The following is a 17597-nucleotide window of genomic DNA, read 5'->3' as shown; positions in this document are numbered from 1 at the left end:
CCGCTGGCGCGGGACCTGGGGCTCAGCGCGGACGAGCTGCCGGCGCGCAAGCTGCAGGTGGCGTCTGGCGGCAAGAAGCAGCTGAAATACTTCATGGTGAATGAGGAGAACGGGAACCTGTACGTGAACGAGAGGCTGGACCGGGAGGAGATGTGCGGCGAGTCGGCGACCTGCTCTGTCAGCTTCGAGGCGCTGGTGCACAACCCGCTGAATATTTTCCACGTCGAAGTGTCCATTGAGGACGTGAATGACAACTCCCCAGTCTTCAGCAAGGCTGTTCTGGACCTCGAGATCGGTGAATTAATCCCTCCAGGTGCTCATTTTCCCCTGGAGATGGCCCGAGATGCAGACGCAGGAAGCAACTCGCTGCTGACTTACCAGCTCACCAGCAACCCGTCGTTTTCACTGTCAATGAAGGAAAAGCCGGGTGGCAGGAAGCTACCAGAATTAGTCCTGGAGAGAGTTTTGGACCGAGAGAAGCAGAGCTCCTTTGAGCTGGTACTGATGGCCGTAGATGGCGGGGATCCCGCGAGGTCCGGGACTGTCCAGGTTCGCATAAACGTGACAGATGCCAACGACAACCCACCCATGTTCAACAAAAGCCTCTACGAGGCGAGAGTATCAGAGAATCTTCCACTAGAGTCCGTGGTGCTGCAGGTACGAGCGACCGATGCTGACGCAGGCTCGAACGGGCGAATCTCTTACTCGTTGGGCAGCATCCCGGACTCCGTCAGGGCGTTGTTCACTATCGACAGCGAGAGCGGGGAAGTGAGGACAGCGGGTCCCCTCGATTTCGAGGAGAAGAATAAATATGTCTTTGGGGTGGAAGCGAGAGATGGCGGCGGTCTCGTCAGTCAGTGCGAAGTGCAGATAGACATCACCGACGAGAACGACAACGCGCCTGAGATCACCATTCTGTCCCTCTCGAGCCCTGTCCCCGAGGACGCTCCGGCCGGCACTGTTGTAGCCCTCCTGAATGTGGACGACCCCGACTCGGGCGAGAATGGTCAGGTGTCGTGCGAGCTGTCGGGAGAGGCGCCGCTGTCGATCGTGGCGTCGTCGGGCGGCTCGTACAAGGTGGTGACATCGGGGGCGCTGGACCGCGAGCAGGCGTCGGAGCATCGCGTGACGGTGGTGGCCCGGGACCGGGGCAGGCCGGCGCTGCGGAGCAGCAGGGAGCTGGTGCTGGAGGTGTCGGACGTGAACGACAACGCGCCGGTGTTCGAGGAGGCGGCGTACAGCGCGTACGTGGCGGAGAACAACGCGGCGGGCGCGCTGGTGCTGCGCGTGCAGGCGCGGGACGCGGACGCGGGCGCCAACGGGCGCGTGAGCTACTGGCTGGCGGGCGGCAGCGCGGGCGCGGCGGGCGCGGCGCCGCTGGTGTCGGTGGAGGCGCGGAGCGGCGCGCTGTACGCGCAGCGCTCCTTGGACTACGAGCAGTGCCGCGAGTTCACGGTGGCCGTGCGGGCGCAGGACGGCGGCTCGCCGGCGCGCAGCTCCACGGCCACGGTGCGCGTCTTCGTGCTGGACCGCAACGACAACGCGCCCAGGGTGCTCTGGCCCGCGCCGACGGCCGGGCCGGGAGAGGCTGCGGGAGGGGCGGTGTCGGCGCCTTTCGAGGTGGTTCCGCGCTCGGCCGAGGCCGGCTACCTGGTGGCCAAGGTGGTGGCGGTGGACGCGGACGCGGGGCGCAACGCGTGGCTGTCGTACGAGCTGGTGCAGGCGTCGGAGCCGGCGCTGTTCCGCGTGGGGCTGCACAGCGGCGAGGTGCGCACGGCGCGCGCCGTGGGCGAGCGGGACGCGGCCAAGCAGCGGCTGGTGGCCGTGGTGAAGGACCACGGGCAGCCGGCGCTGTCGGCCACGGCCACGCTGCACGTGGTGCTGGCCGAGAGCTTGCAGGAGGCGCTGCCGGAGCTGAGCGAGCGGCCGGCGGGCGCCGAGGCGGCGGCGGCCGAGCTGCAGTTCTACCTAGTGCTGGCGCTGGCGCTGCTGTCGGCGCTCTTGGTGCTGAGCGTGGCGCTGGCCGTGCTGGCGCGGCTGCGCCGGGCCGGGCCGCCCGCCGTGCTGCGCTGCCTGGGCGCGCAGCGCTTCTCGCTGGCCGGCGCCGCCTTCCCGGCCGACTTCTGCGAGGGCACCTTGCCCTACTCCTACAACCTGTGCGTGCCGCCGCCCGCCCGCGCCGTGCCCGAGGCCGCTTGGCCGCCGCCGCCGCCGGTGCCCATCCTGTCGGCGGAAGAGCTTCTGGGCGGAGATTCCTGCGGGAAGCCGAGCCAGAACAGTGACATCGTCGTGGGAGAGGCTCCCGCCAATCCCGATGCACCACAGGTCTGTAATGCCTGAGCTTCTTCTCTTTTTAAAAGTTCCCGGAATGTCACCATTGTTTCCCGCGTCTTCTTTGTATGGTGTCCGTGGGGATTCGTAATCCGTATCATCACGCAGCGGCGGAAGTTTTTCGTTTTTCCTCGTTAGCAGCTTCAGGTGACAGGCTTTGGCAGTACCTCTGCTTTCGTCTAGTAGCAGCGCTTTTCTGTATTTCTCCATGTGTCCCGGTTTCACGTTTGTGTGAGTTGCACGGTCTTGTCTCCGTGACGGACTGATTTAAGGTGCAGGCTACTCCCCAGGCTACCCCTCCTATTCTCCTGTTCATGGCGAGCAGGAATCACTTGGTTCTGCCTTGGTCACAGGTTGAGCTTCCTCCACGAGATTTTGTATTCAACACTTCAGCTCGTAAATTCGAATGTGTGAGCAGCATTGCAAGCAAATTCGTATTGTGTGAAAGGAGAAAGGCTGATTCTGCATAACGGGGTGGAGGAAAAAAACAATAGCACGGACATCTGGTGTTGGAGATATCTCTTTCCTGACTGATTTGTTCAGAAAGGTGTGCTTGGAACTCACGTATAGCTTTACCCATAGCTTTACGTTCGTTAGAATTTGTTTTGTCCCGGTTAGATTTAGAAAGGAAATGAATGTGGAAAGTTCCTTTGAGTCTTTTTACTGAGTGATAGAAGAGATTGTCACCAGTTTTAAGAGGGAATGCAGTAGTGGGGCTAGATGGCTTCCTTTATGCATCCTGATTAGCAGTTTGCTCCGTTTTACTCTTCATGATCTTGATTTCATACACTGGTGAGAGTGCTGAAAGATTTCTGTTTCAGGGATTTTTATTTTTCTATCGTCTTCTCCCAACGATGTTGGAGGTTATAGTAGATCTCAAATATATGAAAAACAGGATTTTTTTTCAATTCTGTTTACTAGGATAAACATCTGAGATATGAATGTAACCCGTATCAGGGAGATTGTCCAGAGCAGCGTTTAGGAACTTGAGTCAAGCCCGTTTGCACATTGATAAGTGGTCAGCACAGTTTCAAGTGTTGTACTTTTGTTCTATGGTTCCAAAATTATTATCTTGAACACAGAGCCTAGGAACGTCATTAAGAGATACTTAGACGAATCGTTTACTAACGAGCTTCAGTCCTTCACACATTGATTTCTGAAAAAACGAAAGCCACAATGATTTGATTTAATGTAAATCTGTATAAACTAAGGAAACTCTAAGTGTATCTTCAGAAAGGATTTCAACTATTTAAAGTAATGAAACTTTACTTTGAGAGTTTCAACTGCATCTTTATTTGTATACATAATGGAATCCAGTAACAATTAGCCCCCTGACTTCAAGAAGCATGCAATCGCTGTCGTCCCGCTTGTGTTAATAAACCTGATAGTTTAGTTTCTGCGTGATATACAGTCTTCCCGTTTTCTCTATGCGATCCTGTTGTTGCAGATGCTTTTGAACAAAAAGGATAAGATTAATAATAAGCTACAGGGAAAAATACCTATTTTAATTAACAGATAATGTCATTGGAAAGTAATGAGTTTTCCGTGCAGTTAAAGAACCTCGCACACAGAATGTTTCTGCCTTCTCCCGATGGTGATACCCTGGGGGATGAAAGCAGAGATGGGCTGGAGAAATGCGGAGGCAGGAGATCGGCGCTGGACGAAAAGTGACATCTCGGTGGCGACCGTGCCCAGTACGGAGCGAGGCAGGGCGGGCAGCTCTGGGCAGCGCTCGGTGCCTGCAGTGCCGGGAGGAGGCTGCGGGCGCCGCTGTTGACCGAGAGGAGCGAGAGGAAGCTCGGAGCGCTACCGGCAGCCCCGCCCGCTGCGGATCGGCTCTATCACTCGCTTGCTCAGGGTCTGGCTCGGCGGCCGGCAGGTCTGCGATCGTGTCCGCGCTGCGGAGCCATTCTGTGCCAAGACGGAGGAGACAGTGGCTGAAATACCGTGCAGAAGCTGGGAGCAGAGTCGGAGCCGGAGCTGTCTGGGTTGGCGGCAGCGAGCTGCAAGATAACGAGCGGTGCCGCGGCCGAGATGTGCGCGGCGGGGAGGCGCTGGGGCCGGCGGCAGCGAGCTCTGCTCTGGGCCGTGCTGCTGGCGGCGTGGGAGGCGGCGTGGGGGCAGCTGCGCTACTCGGTGCCCGAGGAGATGCCCAAGGGCTCGTTCGTGGGCGACGTGGCCAAGGACCTGGGGCTGCAGCTCCCGGAACTCAGCGATCGCGGCGTCCGAGTGGTCTCGGAAGGTAGGACGCAGTATTTCGCTCTGCACGGGAAGACGGGATATTTAGTGACGGCGGAGAGGATCGACAGAGAGCAGCTGTGCCGGCTGGTAGAGAAATGCGTGCTGCGCTGTGAGCTGATAGTGGAGGGACAGATGCAGGTTTATGGGATCCAAGTGGAAATCACGGACATTAACGACAACGCGCCGAGCTTCAAGGAATTTGAGCTGGAAGAAAGAATAAGTGAGACAACAGCCCCGGGGTCGCGATTTCCACTTACAGAGGCACATGACCAGGACTTGGGCCGTAATTCGCTTCAGAGCTACGAGCTGAGCGGTGACGAGCACTTCTCGCTGGCCGTGCAGGCGGGCCCCGGCGGCGATCAGCGTCCCGAGCTGGTGCTGGCGAAGGCGCTGGACCGGGAGGAGGCGGCGTTTCACGAGCTGGTGCTGAGGGCGATGGACGGCGGCGATCCGGCACGGACGGGCACGGCTCGGATCCGCGTGACGGTGCTGGACGCGAACGACAACGCGCCCGTGTTCAGCCAGGCGGAGTACACGGTGCGTGTGCCCGAGGACGTGCCCGTGGGCTCCACCCTCGTCGCTGTCACGGCCACGGATGCCGACGAGGGGCTGTACGGACACGTTAAATACACTTTGAAAAAATTGTCCGACATAGCATCGATTATCTTCCACCTGGACTATGAGAGTGGAGCGATCAGTCTGTTGCAGAACCTGGATTTCGAGGAAGGCAACACTTACGAACTGGAGGTGCAGGCACGGGACGGAGGAGGACTTTTCGACACTGCCAAAGTCACGATCACCGTCACAGACATAAATGATAATGTGCCGGTGATTTCGGTGAGGTCGGCACTAAGTGAGATTTCTGAGGACGCTCCGACAGGGACGGTGGTCGCCCTTCTTCACGTGCAGGACTTGGACTCGGGGGCCAACGGCGACGTTCGGTGCTCTCTCGACGGAGGCGTCCCGTTCCGGCTGGAGAAGTCCTATGAAGACTACTACCGTGTGGTGACAGCGAGAGAGCTGGACCGGGAGCACGTGTCGGAGTACAACGTGACGGTGCGGGCGGCCGACGGCGGGTCGCCGTCGCTGCAGAGCAGCGCGGTGCTGGCGCTGCGGGTGCTGGACGTGAACGACAACGCGCCGGTGTTCGCGGAGGAGCGCTACAGCGCGCGGCTGGCGGAGAACAACGCGGCGGGCGCGCTGGTGCTGACGGTGCGCGCCACGGACGCGGACTGGGGGCAGAACGCGCGCGTGCGCTACCGGCTGGCGGAGGGGCGGGTGCGTGGCGCGCCGCTGTCGTCGTACGTGTCGGTGCAGGCGGAGACGGGCGCGCTGTACGCGCTGCGCTCCTTGGACTACGAGCAGCTGCGCGAGCTGCAGCTGTGTGTGCGGGCGGAGGACGGCGGCGCGCCGGCGCTGAGCAGCAACGTGTCGGTGCGGCTGCAGATCGTGGACGAGAACGACAACGCGCCGCAGGTGCTGTACCCGCCGGCGGCGGCCGCAGCGGCGGCGTGGTCGGGCGTGGAGCTGGCGCCGCGGCGGTCGGAGGCCGGCGCGCTGGTGGCCAAGGTGGTGGCGGTGGACGCGGACGCGGGGCAGAACGCGTGGCTGTCCTACGAGCTGGCCAAGGCCACGGAGCCGGGGCTGTTCCGCGTGGGGCTGCACAGCGGCGAGGTGCGCACGGCGCGCTCGCCGCTGGCCCGCGACGCGGCGCGCCACAGCCTGGTGGTGCTGGTGCGGGACCACGGGCGGCCGGCGCTGTCGGCCACGGCCACGCTGAGCGTGGTGCTGGCCGAGAGCGTGGCCGAGCTGCTGGCCGAGCTGGGCAGCGCGGCGCACGAGGCGGCGGCGCCGGGCGAGCCGGCCGCCAGCCTGACGCGCTGGCTCGTGCTGGCCGTGGCCGCCGTCTCGTGCCTCTTCGTGGCCTTCCTGCTGCTGCTGCTGGCGCTGCGCCTGCGCCGCTGCCACCGCCAGCAGCTGCTGCCGCCGGACAGCGGCGCCTCGCGCGGCGTGCCCGTCTCGCACTTCGTGGGCATCGACGGCGTGCGCGCCTTCCTGCAGTCCTACTCGCACGACGTGTCGCTCACGGCCGACTCGCGCAAGAGCCACCTGCGCTTCTCGGCCGCCAGCTGCTGCGACACCCTCCCGGCCCGGCCGCCGCCCGACGAGCCCGCGCCGCTGCTCGGCGACGAGGACCCGGCCGGCGCCATCCCCTCGGACCCCGCCCCTCCCTCGGTGAGTTCCTCTGTATAGATTTTCTCCATGACGCTTTCTTGTGATGCTGCCCTGCCCTTTCCCCGCCGTGTTCTCTGGCTTGCGTCGGAGACTTTATCAAAATCTTGGTCAATTTTCCTTCGATTAACTTTGGAAGGCTGGTGCCCATTTTTGTCCTTATGTGAACACGGTCCTCAGTCTTCCAGTATGTGAGGAATGAAGGAGGGAGAAGGCTGCTGCTGGCAGGATGTTGGTTTGTTTGGGAGTTTGGGTATCGGTCATGTTCCAGGTATTGTTCCCCTCTATCAGCTGTGCTGTGTAGTATCTGTGTTCCTGATAGCATTGGCTCTTTTGAAGCGATGCATCTGTTATTACAAAGTACAACTTTATAGCAGGCTCGCGTGTCTTCCCAAGAGCACATGTGCTTGAATAGGTAGAATGTGTGTTGAAGAAAATGGTGATGTCTTTGTGTGGCACGTTTGTGCACGTTGTTCTCCGCCTTTATTGTTCTCCATGATATGTAGTGGAGGTCAGCAGGAAGCGTTTGTAACATCCATGCTTCGTTCTTTGTCTCCAAGAGAGGATTGGACCATGCAACAAGTAGTCCTTGATGATGACTGTCTTCCACTTTTGAGGCTGAAGGATCCTCTCGAAGTTGTGTTTGTTTGTAAAGTGTGTGGGTGGCTGCATATGGAGGAGAAAATACAGAAGGAAATGGCAGAACTACTTCGGTTTTGTCTTGTTTTTTCAAAGTGGTACTGCATCAAATGGACGTGGATCAATCTTGGTTAGAAAATATTTAGCATAGGAAGAGAATTGCGTGGATGGCAAGGGAGAGATTCAAGTTGCTGTGGGAGATACAAGGTGGGCAGAATTCCCTGTGATCATCTATTCACTGACTCTGTGTCTCTTGGAGGACTGCTCAGCTTTTCCTTTGAGACCTGTGAAGTCCCTTCACAGAACTCCAGCGAGCAGCAAATGTATCTTCCATAGGACAGAGATGTACAGACAGACGTGTGAAATTGGTGCTGGGAAGAAAAATTATCTGGGGAACTGGGCCTCCACTCTCCTGTTTTTAAGCTAGATGGGTGAAAGGACAGCATAGATGGTGTGAAGGGCTGGAAATTTGAGTGCTGTGAGCTGTGTGTGACTGTCTGCTGAAAGACTCAGGGGAATGTTTTCCTCCATTCTCTGTGCACTTCCTATCTCTAGGATGAAGCAGTGTGAGGTTCTTCTTACCCAAGTAATTGTTTAGAATGTCTGTATTCCACCTGCATGTAGAACTCTGGCAGGTCCTTAATAAGTATTTGTTTGTCATCATAATTGTGTCATTGCAAAGCTTAATTTTGTACTTATGGGGTATAGGAATTGCAAGGTGTGTATTCATGTATAAACAGCATCATCAATCATCTTCTCTGAGTTATAGAACACAGAAAGGAGTTGTGAGCTGTTCAGTTGTGCAGGTGTAAACTTTCTGTCTCATTCTTCTGATCATCTGAAAATGGTTCTTTTCTTTCTATAGGTGAAAAGACAGAGACATTTCCATAGACAAGTTTCCTAAAATGTTTCTTTAATAAATGTTTTTTCTTGTTGCATGTCTAGGATGTGAAGTCAAATATTATCCATGCTATGGTGATACTGTCTGATCAACTTTCCTCTTGGAAAGTTGGAAAGGAAAACCTCTCCAAATTCTGAAGTTCTATGCTATCCACTGGAGGTGGGAAGGGATAGGGAGGGAGTGTTGGGTGTGTAGTGTGTGAAGAAATCCTGGTGGAGACATAGCATGTGTGTTGATACCCAGGGCTATTGCTGGCCTTCTGAAAATGAGTCAGGAGGAGTCTTATGATTTTCAGTTGTGTAGTTTGGACTGAAGTGGCCTAGTTTGGGTTCCATATTCCATTGCATCAAGAGTGGTAGTCCCACATGCTTTGAGGAGTCCATGTGCTGAAGAATGGTGATGTTGCCTTGGAGGTGATTCTTGGATGTGTGGGTCTTTGACAGAGCTGTTAAAAATTTATGGCATATATAACATTTCCCACTTTTTATTGGTAATATGTAGAAGCAGAATAACCTTTGTTGTGATGGTTGGGCTCTGAGAAAATGTGCACACGAGTTGTCTTCTAATGTTTGCAGAATTTGCTTCCATGTTATGTTTGGCCAGAGAGAAGAAGTCTGTGTATGCAGAGAGAGGGCTGGTGCTGGAGTTCAGTGTGACACAGTTCAAAATGAATGAATGAATTTTGTCCAATTCTGTTTGTCCTGGTGTTTAGATGATGTCAACAGCTGTGGTTCCAAGCTATTTCTTTCTCTTCCTATCCAAGGAAATGACAGTCTAGAACTTGCCTAATGACTCCTGTGTGAGGCCCCTCTGTATCGGTAACTGTCGGGTTTCCAGGGTTGTGTATTTACTGCATTTGACCCAGTCTTCAATGTGAGGCCATGATGGATACTCTTCTGGTGTTTTCCCATTCTTGGCTGAGTTCATTTCAGTTCCTTTGGATAATTTCTTTGGGTTGAGTTGGGTTGGGTTGGGTTGTTTCTTTGTTTCCTTGGTTTTTTGTTAAGGAGTAAAGCGGAATGTGTCTGTCAATCCTGCAAACTGCAAACATATAATTATCCAGTTTGGAGAGTATCTCTAATCCATCCCTTGTAGCTGTACTTGTAATCATAGAATCCCAGAAGCACAGAATGAGAGAATGGTTTGTGTTGCAAAGGACCTTGAAGATCCTCTTGTTCCAGCTGCTCTGCCATGGGCAGGGACATCTTCCACCAGAGCAGGTGGCTCAGAGCCCCAGCCAGCCTGACCTTGAATATTTCATTCAAGAAATACAACTTCATGAATGGATGTTTCCCCAAGGTGTTACTTTCTCTGTGGCCAACATGGAACCAGAATTGTGGTTTGTGTTGATGTTGAAACTCAAGGCTGTGAATGCAGAGTGAGGAGGGTGAGAGCTCAGTTCTGTGCCAGGCAAATGGGGGGCTCAGTGTGGGTGTGGCAGAGAAATGGTTTGATTTGATGCTTGGTGGCAAAGGCAGTGCCATTGCTGTTCTGATCCTGGTGTCTCTGTCATGAAAGACAATGACAGCCCTCCAAGAGTAACATTTTCCACAGTAACTGTTCATGTTGACTCTTGGGTGGAAGAGGTAATTAATCCTGTGTGAAAGCTCCATAATCTGTATCTCTATGCCATATTGTGATATAGAGTTTCTTCAGAATTGTAATTCCACTTTCATTCAGGCCTGGGTTTCCCAGAAGGTTGCAGCTTATTTCCACAGACCAGGTAATTTCTTTGAAATATGAAGCAGTGACTGATGTTTTTCAGGACATCCTTACTTCAGCCACTTAAGACTGAACAGTGTGTGGGGAATAGGAAGTAGAATTAATAAGAGAATCTGTTGTAATTTATCAGACAATTTACCTTGAGAAAGAGGCCATTGAGAAGCTTTTTAAAATGATGGTTTCAGGACTGTGCAAATGATGGTGTCATAACTTCGTGGCCAAGCAAGGTGAGCAGGCCATGCAGTAAAATGAGCTGCTGAGGAGGGGACTAATTCTGTAAATAACCCCCCTGTCCTGCTGTGCTGTGAATGTGAGGGCCACACTTGCCCCTTGAGACCTCAGGGACTTTACGGTGCTCTCAGGGATGAATTTTAAGGCCTGCAATAAATGTCTGGGAGAATTCACTGTGAGCATCTCTGACGCCTTTTACTCTTCTAATGCTTCCTGCCATGATCTGATTCATGTTTTTGGGTTTTCTTGCAGGTTTTTTGCTTTGTTTTGTTTTCACTTGATTTACACAATATGTGGGTATACTTCCAATTAGCAACACCTTTTTTTAGTAACACGTGATGTGCCAATGTCTCCTGCTCTAGTTGCTGTGGGAGAGAAAGGCAGGGCATATGAAAGTGACTTTTTATGTGTTCTTGTTGAGCGAAGTGGATTTAAATATGACTTTAGTAGACTTGGCCTCTCTGTGGAACAGAGCATGTGATAAGGACAGCGAGAAGATTCCCTCAAAGCCAATGGTCTGATGAGCCATTTTCCTTTGGATGACTGCTGAACTTTTAGTATGATTTTTTTATCATTTGTGTGCTCTGGAATCCTTCAGTTCCTTATCATAATGGTGGTGAGCGGACAATTGTCCCTCCATTCTGGGTGTTGCTGCATTGCATTATCATCTCATGATGGATTTGAGCAGTGAGGAGATGGCCACCAGGAAAACCACACAGTGGCCTGGCATGGAAGAAAAAGCAGAGAGGGGAGCTCTGTGTGTGAGGCTGGAGAAGAACTGGGTCATTGTCTTGCTTGTAACATGTCGCAGATAACACCAGGCTGTGCCTGATGGAGTCCAGTGGGATTTGAGTTGCTTCTGTAGAGCAAGGCAGACCTAGAAAATGTTATTGCATCTGTCCATTTCCACGTGTTTCTGACTCTTGCATTCCTTGCTGTCATGAGCTCAGGCTCAGGGTGTCTGATCTCATGTGGAAGGTCTCCTCTGTGCCAGCTGCCCGAGTGCAGGTGCAGTTCCCACACACACCTGGGATGTTTCCAGCTGCACGGAGGAAGGGTTTCAGAAGCACTCCTGCTGTGCTCAGCCAGGAACATTTTGTCTGTGGTGTAATCATGCAGGATCATCTCTGCTGCAGCTGTCCAAGTGCAGAGTGACCACCCAGGCCAGCCAAGGTTTCCATGGACAGAGCAGGGCCCAGTGGGAGAATGTGGACAGAGTGTCTCCCACCCAATCACCCAGACCATGCTGTTCACACACCTGGAGGCTGTCAAATGGCTGAGGATCAGGCTGAAGAGTCACATCAAAAGAGTTCCAGACTCAATGTCCAGGTGGAAATCAGTGTTTTGGGCTGTCTATACTGGGATCAAAACTATTCAGTACCTTCACAGACAATGGGATCAGGCACACCCTCAGTGAATTCGCAGATGACATGGAGCTGAGTTCATTAGTGACAGGTCAGGGGTGATGTTTATGGATGAGCTGGAGGAGCAGACCTGTGCAAATTTCACGAAGCTCAAGAAGGCCAAGTGCAATGTCCTGCAGGTGAGTCAGGGCAATTGCCAGTTTAAACAGAAAGTAGGGGATGGAGAGCAGCCTAGCAGAGAAATGCTTTGGGTTACTGCTGGATGCTGAATGGGACATGAGCTGGAGATGTCCACTTGCTGCCCAGCTTACATCTGGGTTTGCATAACAAGTAGGATGCCAGCAAGAAGAGGAAGGTGGTCATCCCCCTCCACATGTCTTTGCATAAATTGTCAAAGAAATGTAGCATCTCTGCCATGAAGAAGCTCTGAGAAAACTCAGGTCCTTTAGCCTGGGAAAATGAAGCTTTGAGTAGAATTTATTTTGTCTTTTCAATTAATAAAGAATGCTGACAAGAAAGATTGAAAGATATTGTTTAGGTGTAGATTAGACAATTTTTTAAATATAAAGATGGTGAGTCACTGGAATGAGTTGCCCAGAAATATTATGGATGTGCCACCATTGGAAGGCTTTAAGGACAGTTCAGATGGGCTTTTCAGTAACCTGGTGTAGTGAAGGATGCCACTGCTCGTGATGGATGAGTGGAATAAATTATTTTAAAGGGTGCATTCAACCCAGAGAATTCTTTGGGTCTGCAAATGACTCATGGTGGCTTTGCATTTCGGTCATCAGGTACCTTAATAGAGAGATGCAAAAGAAGCAACTTTCCTGAATGGGGAACAAAAGAGGAATGTTATGCTTAGCATAAAGATAAAAGCATTGCTTTAGCCTAAACTATCCCTCAACTTAATTCGACCCAAGACAGGAAAGCAAAATTGAAGATACATGACAGGGTGCTTATAGATATCCTTTGCTAAGATGTATATACAAATTCCTGTCTCCTTAGCTGTTCCGTGATGTAATTAAGACAAACTGAGTTGCTAAATTTATGTCTTTACCATAAAGATTTTCTTCTCTGTATCTACTGCGACGCAAAAAGATGACATAAAAGCAAATATCAGCGTTCCTAAGTTTTAAAGGTGTTTAAAATCGCAGTAAGTGTCGATGTCCCGCCCAAAGCCGGGCGCCCTTGAGCGCGGCCGTGCGGCGGCTGCAGTGTCGCGGCGGCGCCTCCGGGTGTCGCTGTTGGCCGCCGCCGAGCGCCGCTGGAGCCGCCGCCGCCGCAGCGTCCTGCCCCCGCAGGCTGCTCGCTCGCCCGGCGCCGGCCGCAGCGGCAGCGGCACCGACAGCAGCAGCGGCGGCGGCGAGAGGCGGCCCGAGCGGTCTGGGTGGCTTTCAGCGGTGTCTGTTTTGGGCGGCGAGAGCGGCTGGAAGGGAGGCAGGGCAGCGGCAGGAGGCAGGAGCGCGGCGAGCGCAGCGGGCAGAGAATGGCGGTGAGGCGGCGGCAGAGGCTTGGGCCGGGCGGCGGGCGAGCGCTGCTGGCCGCGCTGCTGCTGCTGCTGTGCGTGTGGCGCCGGGCGGCGGCCGAGCGGGTCCGCTACGCCATCGCCGAGGAGCTGGGCAGAGGCTCGCTCGTGGGGCCGCTGGCGCGGGACCTGGGGCTCAGCGCGGACGAGCTGCCGGCGCGCAAACTGCGACTGAGCGAGGAGAAGCAATACTTCACGGTGAATGAGGAGAACGGGAACCTGTACGTGAACGAGAGGCTGGACCGGGAGGAGATGTGCGGCGAGTCGGCGACCTGCTCTGTCAGCTTCGAGGCGCTGGTGCACAACCCTCTGAACATTTTCCACGTCGAGGTGTCCATTGAGGACGTGAATGACAATTCTCCGGTCTTCAGCAATGCTGTTCTGGACCTCGAGATTGGTGAATGGACGCTTCCCGGTGCTCGTTTTCCTTTGGAGATGGCCCGCGATATGGATGTGGGCAGAAACTCCCTTTTGAGTTACCAGCTCACTAGCAACCCGTCCTTCACATTGGCCATGAAGGAGGGCCGTGGGGGAAAAAAACAACCGGAATTGGTGCTGGAGAGCGCACTGGACCGAGAGAAGCAGAATTTTTTTGAACTCCTGCTGACAGCATTAGACAGCGGGGAACCTACGAGGTCTGGGACTGTGCAGGTTCGCATCAACGTGACTGATTTAAACGACAACCCGCCTGTCTTCAGCAAAGGTGTCTACGAGGCGCGAGTGGCAGAGAATCTTTCAGCGGGGTCTCTGGTGCTGCGGGTGCAGGCGACGGATGCGGACGCGGGTGCTAACGGGCGAGTCCTTTATTCCTTCGGCAACGTCCCGGAAAGCATCCGCACGCTGTTCACTATTGATATTGAGAGTGGCGAGGTCAGGACGGCGGGTCCCCTCGATTTCGAGGAACAGAGTAAATACGGCTTTCGGCTGGAGGCGAGGGACGGTGGAGGGCTCACTGATCACTGCGAAGTGCAGATTGGTATCACGGACGAGAATGACAATGCGCCCGAGATCACGGTTCTATCCCTGTCGAGTCCTGTGCCCGAGGATGCCCCGACAGGTACTGTGGTGGCTCTGCTGAAAGTTCGGGACCGGGACTCTGGCGAGAACGGTCAGGTGACGTGTGAGTTGTCGGGAGAGGCGCCGCTGTCGATTGTGGCGTCGTCGGGCGGCTCGTACAAGGTGGTGACATCGGGCGCGCTGGACCGCGAGCAGGCGTCGGAGCATCGCGTGACGGTGGTGGCCCGGGACCGGGGCAGGCCGGCGCTGCGGAGCAGCAGGGAGCTGGTGCTGGAGGTGTCGGACGTGAACGACAACGCGCCGGTGTTCGAGGAGGCGGCGTACAGCGCGTACGTGGCGGAGAACAACGCGGCGGGCGCGCTGGTGCTGCGCGTGCAGGCGCGGGACGCGGACGCGGGCGCCAACGGGCGCGTGAGCTACTGGCTGGCGGGCGGCAGCGCGGGCGCGGCGGGCGCGGCGCCGCTGGTGTCGGTGGAGGCGCGGAGCGGCGCGCTGTACGCGCAGCGCTCCTTGGACTACGAGCAGTGCCGCGAGTTCACGGTGGCCGTGCGGGCGCAGGACGGCGGCTCGCCGGCGCGCAGCTCCACGGCCACGGTGCGCGTCTTCGTGTTGGACCGCAACGACAACGCGCCCAGGGTGCTCTGGCCCGCGGCGGCCGGGCCGGGAGAGGCTGCGGGAGGGGCGGCGGCGGCGCCTTTCGAGGTGGTTCCGCGCTCGGCCGAGGCCGGCTACCTGGTGGCCAAGGTGGTGGCGGTGGACGCGGACGCGGGGCGCAACGCGTGGCTGTCGTACGAGCTGGTGCAGGCGTCGGAGCCGGCGCTGTTCCGCGTGGGGCTGCACAGCGGCGAGGTGCGCACGGCGCGCGCCGTGGGCGAGCGGGACGCGGCCAAGCAGCGGCTGGTGGCCGTGGTGAAGGACCACGGGCAGCCGGCGCTGTCGGCCACGGCCACGCTGCACGTGGTGCTGGCCGAGAGCTTGCAGGAGGCGCTGCCGGAGCTGAGCGAGCGGCCGGCGGGCGCCGAGGCGGCGGCGGCGGCGGCCGAGCTGCAGTTCTACCTGGTGCTGGCGCTGGCGCTGCTGTCGGCGCTCTTGGTGCTGAGCGTGGCGCTGGCCGTGCTGGCGCGGCTGCGCCGGGCCGGGCCGCCCGCCGTGCTGCGCTGCCTGGGCGCGCAGCGCTTCTCGCTGGCCGGCGCCGCCTTCCCGGCCGACTTCTGCGAGGGCACCTTGCCCTACTCCTACAACCTGTGCGTGCCGCCGCCCGCCCGAGCCGTGCCCGAGGCCGCTTGGCCGCCGCCGCCGCCGGTGCCCATCCTTTCGGCAGAGGAGCTTCTGGGCGGGAAGCCCTTGGAGAAGCCGACCTCCAACAGCAGCGCCGGCGAGGGAGAGGTGCCTGCCAATCCCGACGCACCAGAGGTCTGTGAAACCGTAAGCTGTTTTCTTGATACTTTCTTTAACAGGCTTTCTCTTTCCCCTGGATTGATGCCTTTGTCGAGATCTGGACATTATCTGTTGGTCTATGCTATTTCCGTATTTACTCCCAAAGGGAACACGCATCTGGCTCTAATGGTTGAGAAGTTGCATGTTGTTCTAACGCTCTTCTGCTTGCCCCCCCGTTTTTTTAAAGGAGGCTGCATCACATATTGTAGGTCTAGTGAGGCTGACTGTTTTTTTTTTTTTCCTGTTTTTCTTTGTCTGATGCAAACCCGTATATTAATCCTGTTTCCAAAATTTCTGTGTAGTGTTCCGTGTTTTGAGAGAATGCTGCTCTAAAAAGGTAGCATTTATGGGACGGATGAATACTTCCCAGTCATGATTTTTCAAAGTTTTTTCTAACAATTATTTGTCAGTTCAATGAAGAATGCGGATTCTACTCTGCAGAAAGAGATCTGCTGATGCTGCGTGACATAGTTCAATAAAGGGAATGAGTACTTTTGGTTTGTGGGTAGGATGGGGCATGTGTTTGCTTGTTATTTGGGTTTTTTCTTGAGATTTGTGTACTTTCAACACGAAAGGAAAAACTACGGGTTGTTTCTCCCTTCTGGAAGACTGTCGAGTGTATTTGGGGATAAGTTTTCTTCAGGAGTAATAGGCGATGTTGCTTAATTATTCCCGTTATTAGTTTTCTCAGCAGTTCTTTCTGCAGAGCCGCAAGTTCCTCTCTTCTCTTTCCTGCTGTTCCCCTTTGATCTATACAAACCGTTGCTCTCTTTTCCTTGGGTTTTCCCCGTTAGTGTAGGTGGGAATGGCTGGTCCACCTCTCCGAGAAGGGATGAAAGAACGGGATGATTTCTTCTTCTAAGAACAGGTAATTAGTCATAGCACTTGTTTCTGCGGTGACCACAGCTTCCGATTCCTCTAAGAGGTTTTGTCTGCATCTCTTCACCTGACTAAAATCGTATTAATGAATAACTGCGATGGAGAATCATAAGAGTGCGGGATATTCGTGGTTCTTCATGAAGGAATCAGGGAAATAATGCAGATACTAGCTGCTGCAGATTTTTCCTTAGTGGTCTGTTTATCTTGAAAGTGTATCTTGGGACCTGGTTAAAAGCTGGCCACATACTCCTTGTTTAAAACTTTTTCGGTCTTAGACTCCAGAAAGACGTTTCTCATGGATAGAAAAGTGACCAGTTCTCCATCCGGAGTAAAAGAAAGAAGAGACTGACCGTCCTCCTTTGCGTTAACACTGTTGCAGCAATGGCAGGACTGGTACCATTAGTGGGGCGAGTAAATTTTACTAGTTTTCTTTTTCCATTCCTCCTGGCAGTTCCCACTTCTTTTTTTTTTTTTTTTTTTAACCATTCCTAATATTTCCTCCATACACAGGTGTAAAAGAAGACTGAGGTCCCAAACGGGGGAAATATTGCTGTGGGGTTTTTTTTGTTTGTTTGTTTCAGAGCCTATTTTCTTATCTTTTTATAAAAGGAGAGGAGTTTTGAGCCTGTATAGGGAATTCGTTCTCCTAGGGGTTTTGTTTCTTTGCTTGTTTGTCGGTTCCCCTACCACCCCTCCCTCCCCAGTATTTCTTATCAATGTGTGTTTGAAAGGATAATAAGGGTCTAAAATTGAAATATAGATATCAAATGTGTAAGAGATTCACCAATTGACACTTCAGGCACTTGAATCAGCTATACTTGAAAGTTTATCAAAGACCATGAGAGTCTAAGGTGTGCAGCTGTACTTCTCTTTACGTGCTGCCTTAAAGTATTTTGTTTAAAATGTGCCATAGCTATATGAATACACAATAATTAGAACAAGGTTTTGCTAATGATGTCAACCCTTTATATCTTAATTTCTGAGAAAAGCCCCTTCCTGGGGTTATAGAATGACCTGATTGAATATAATTGTATAAACTGGACAGGTTCATTTCATGTGCTTTCCTGCCTCCTGGGTA

General features: G+C 54.4%; 3 protein-coding genes across 5 annotated transcripts in view; all 3 read left to right on the top strand.

Annotated features, from left to right (window-relative positions):
- LOC134424975 (protocadherin gamma-A2-like) lies at positions 1-7878 on the top strand. Its single transcript, XM_063169187.1, has 3 exons — positions 1-2325; positions 4276-6807; positions 7867-7878. The coding sequence occupies exons 1-3, from the start codon at positions 94-96 to the stop codon at positions 7876-7878; spliced, it is 4776 nt and encodes a 1591-aa protein (XP_063025257.1). The 5' UTR covers positions 1-93.
- LOC134424614 (protocadherin gamma-A4-like) overlaps positions 1-17597 on the top strand; it is a 261717-nt gene that overhangs the window by 39795 nt on the left and 204325 nt on the right. The window lies entirely within an intron of this gene.
- On the top strand, positions 13009-15767 carry LOC134424974 (protocadherin gamma-B5-like). Its single transcript, XM_063169186.1, has 2 exons — positions 13009-15628; positions 15747-15767. The coding sequence occupies exons 1-2, from the start codon at positions 13148-13150 to the stop codon at positions 15765-15767; spliced, it is 2502 nt and encodes an 833-aa protein (XP_063025256.1). The 5' UTR covers positions 13009-13147.

Source organism: Melospiza melodia, chromosome 14 (genome assembly GCF_035770615.1).
Source record: "Melospiza melodia melodia isolate bMelMel2 chromosome 14, bMelMel2.pri, whole genome shotgun sequence".
Taxonomy (NCBI): Eukaryota; Metazoa; Chordata; class Aves; order Passeriformes; family Passerellidae; genus Melospiza; species Melospiza melodia.
This window is presented reverse-complemented; position numbering and strand designations above follow the sequence as displayed.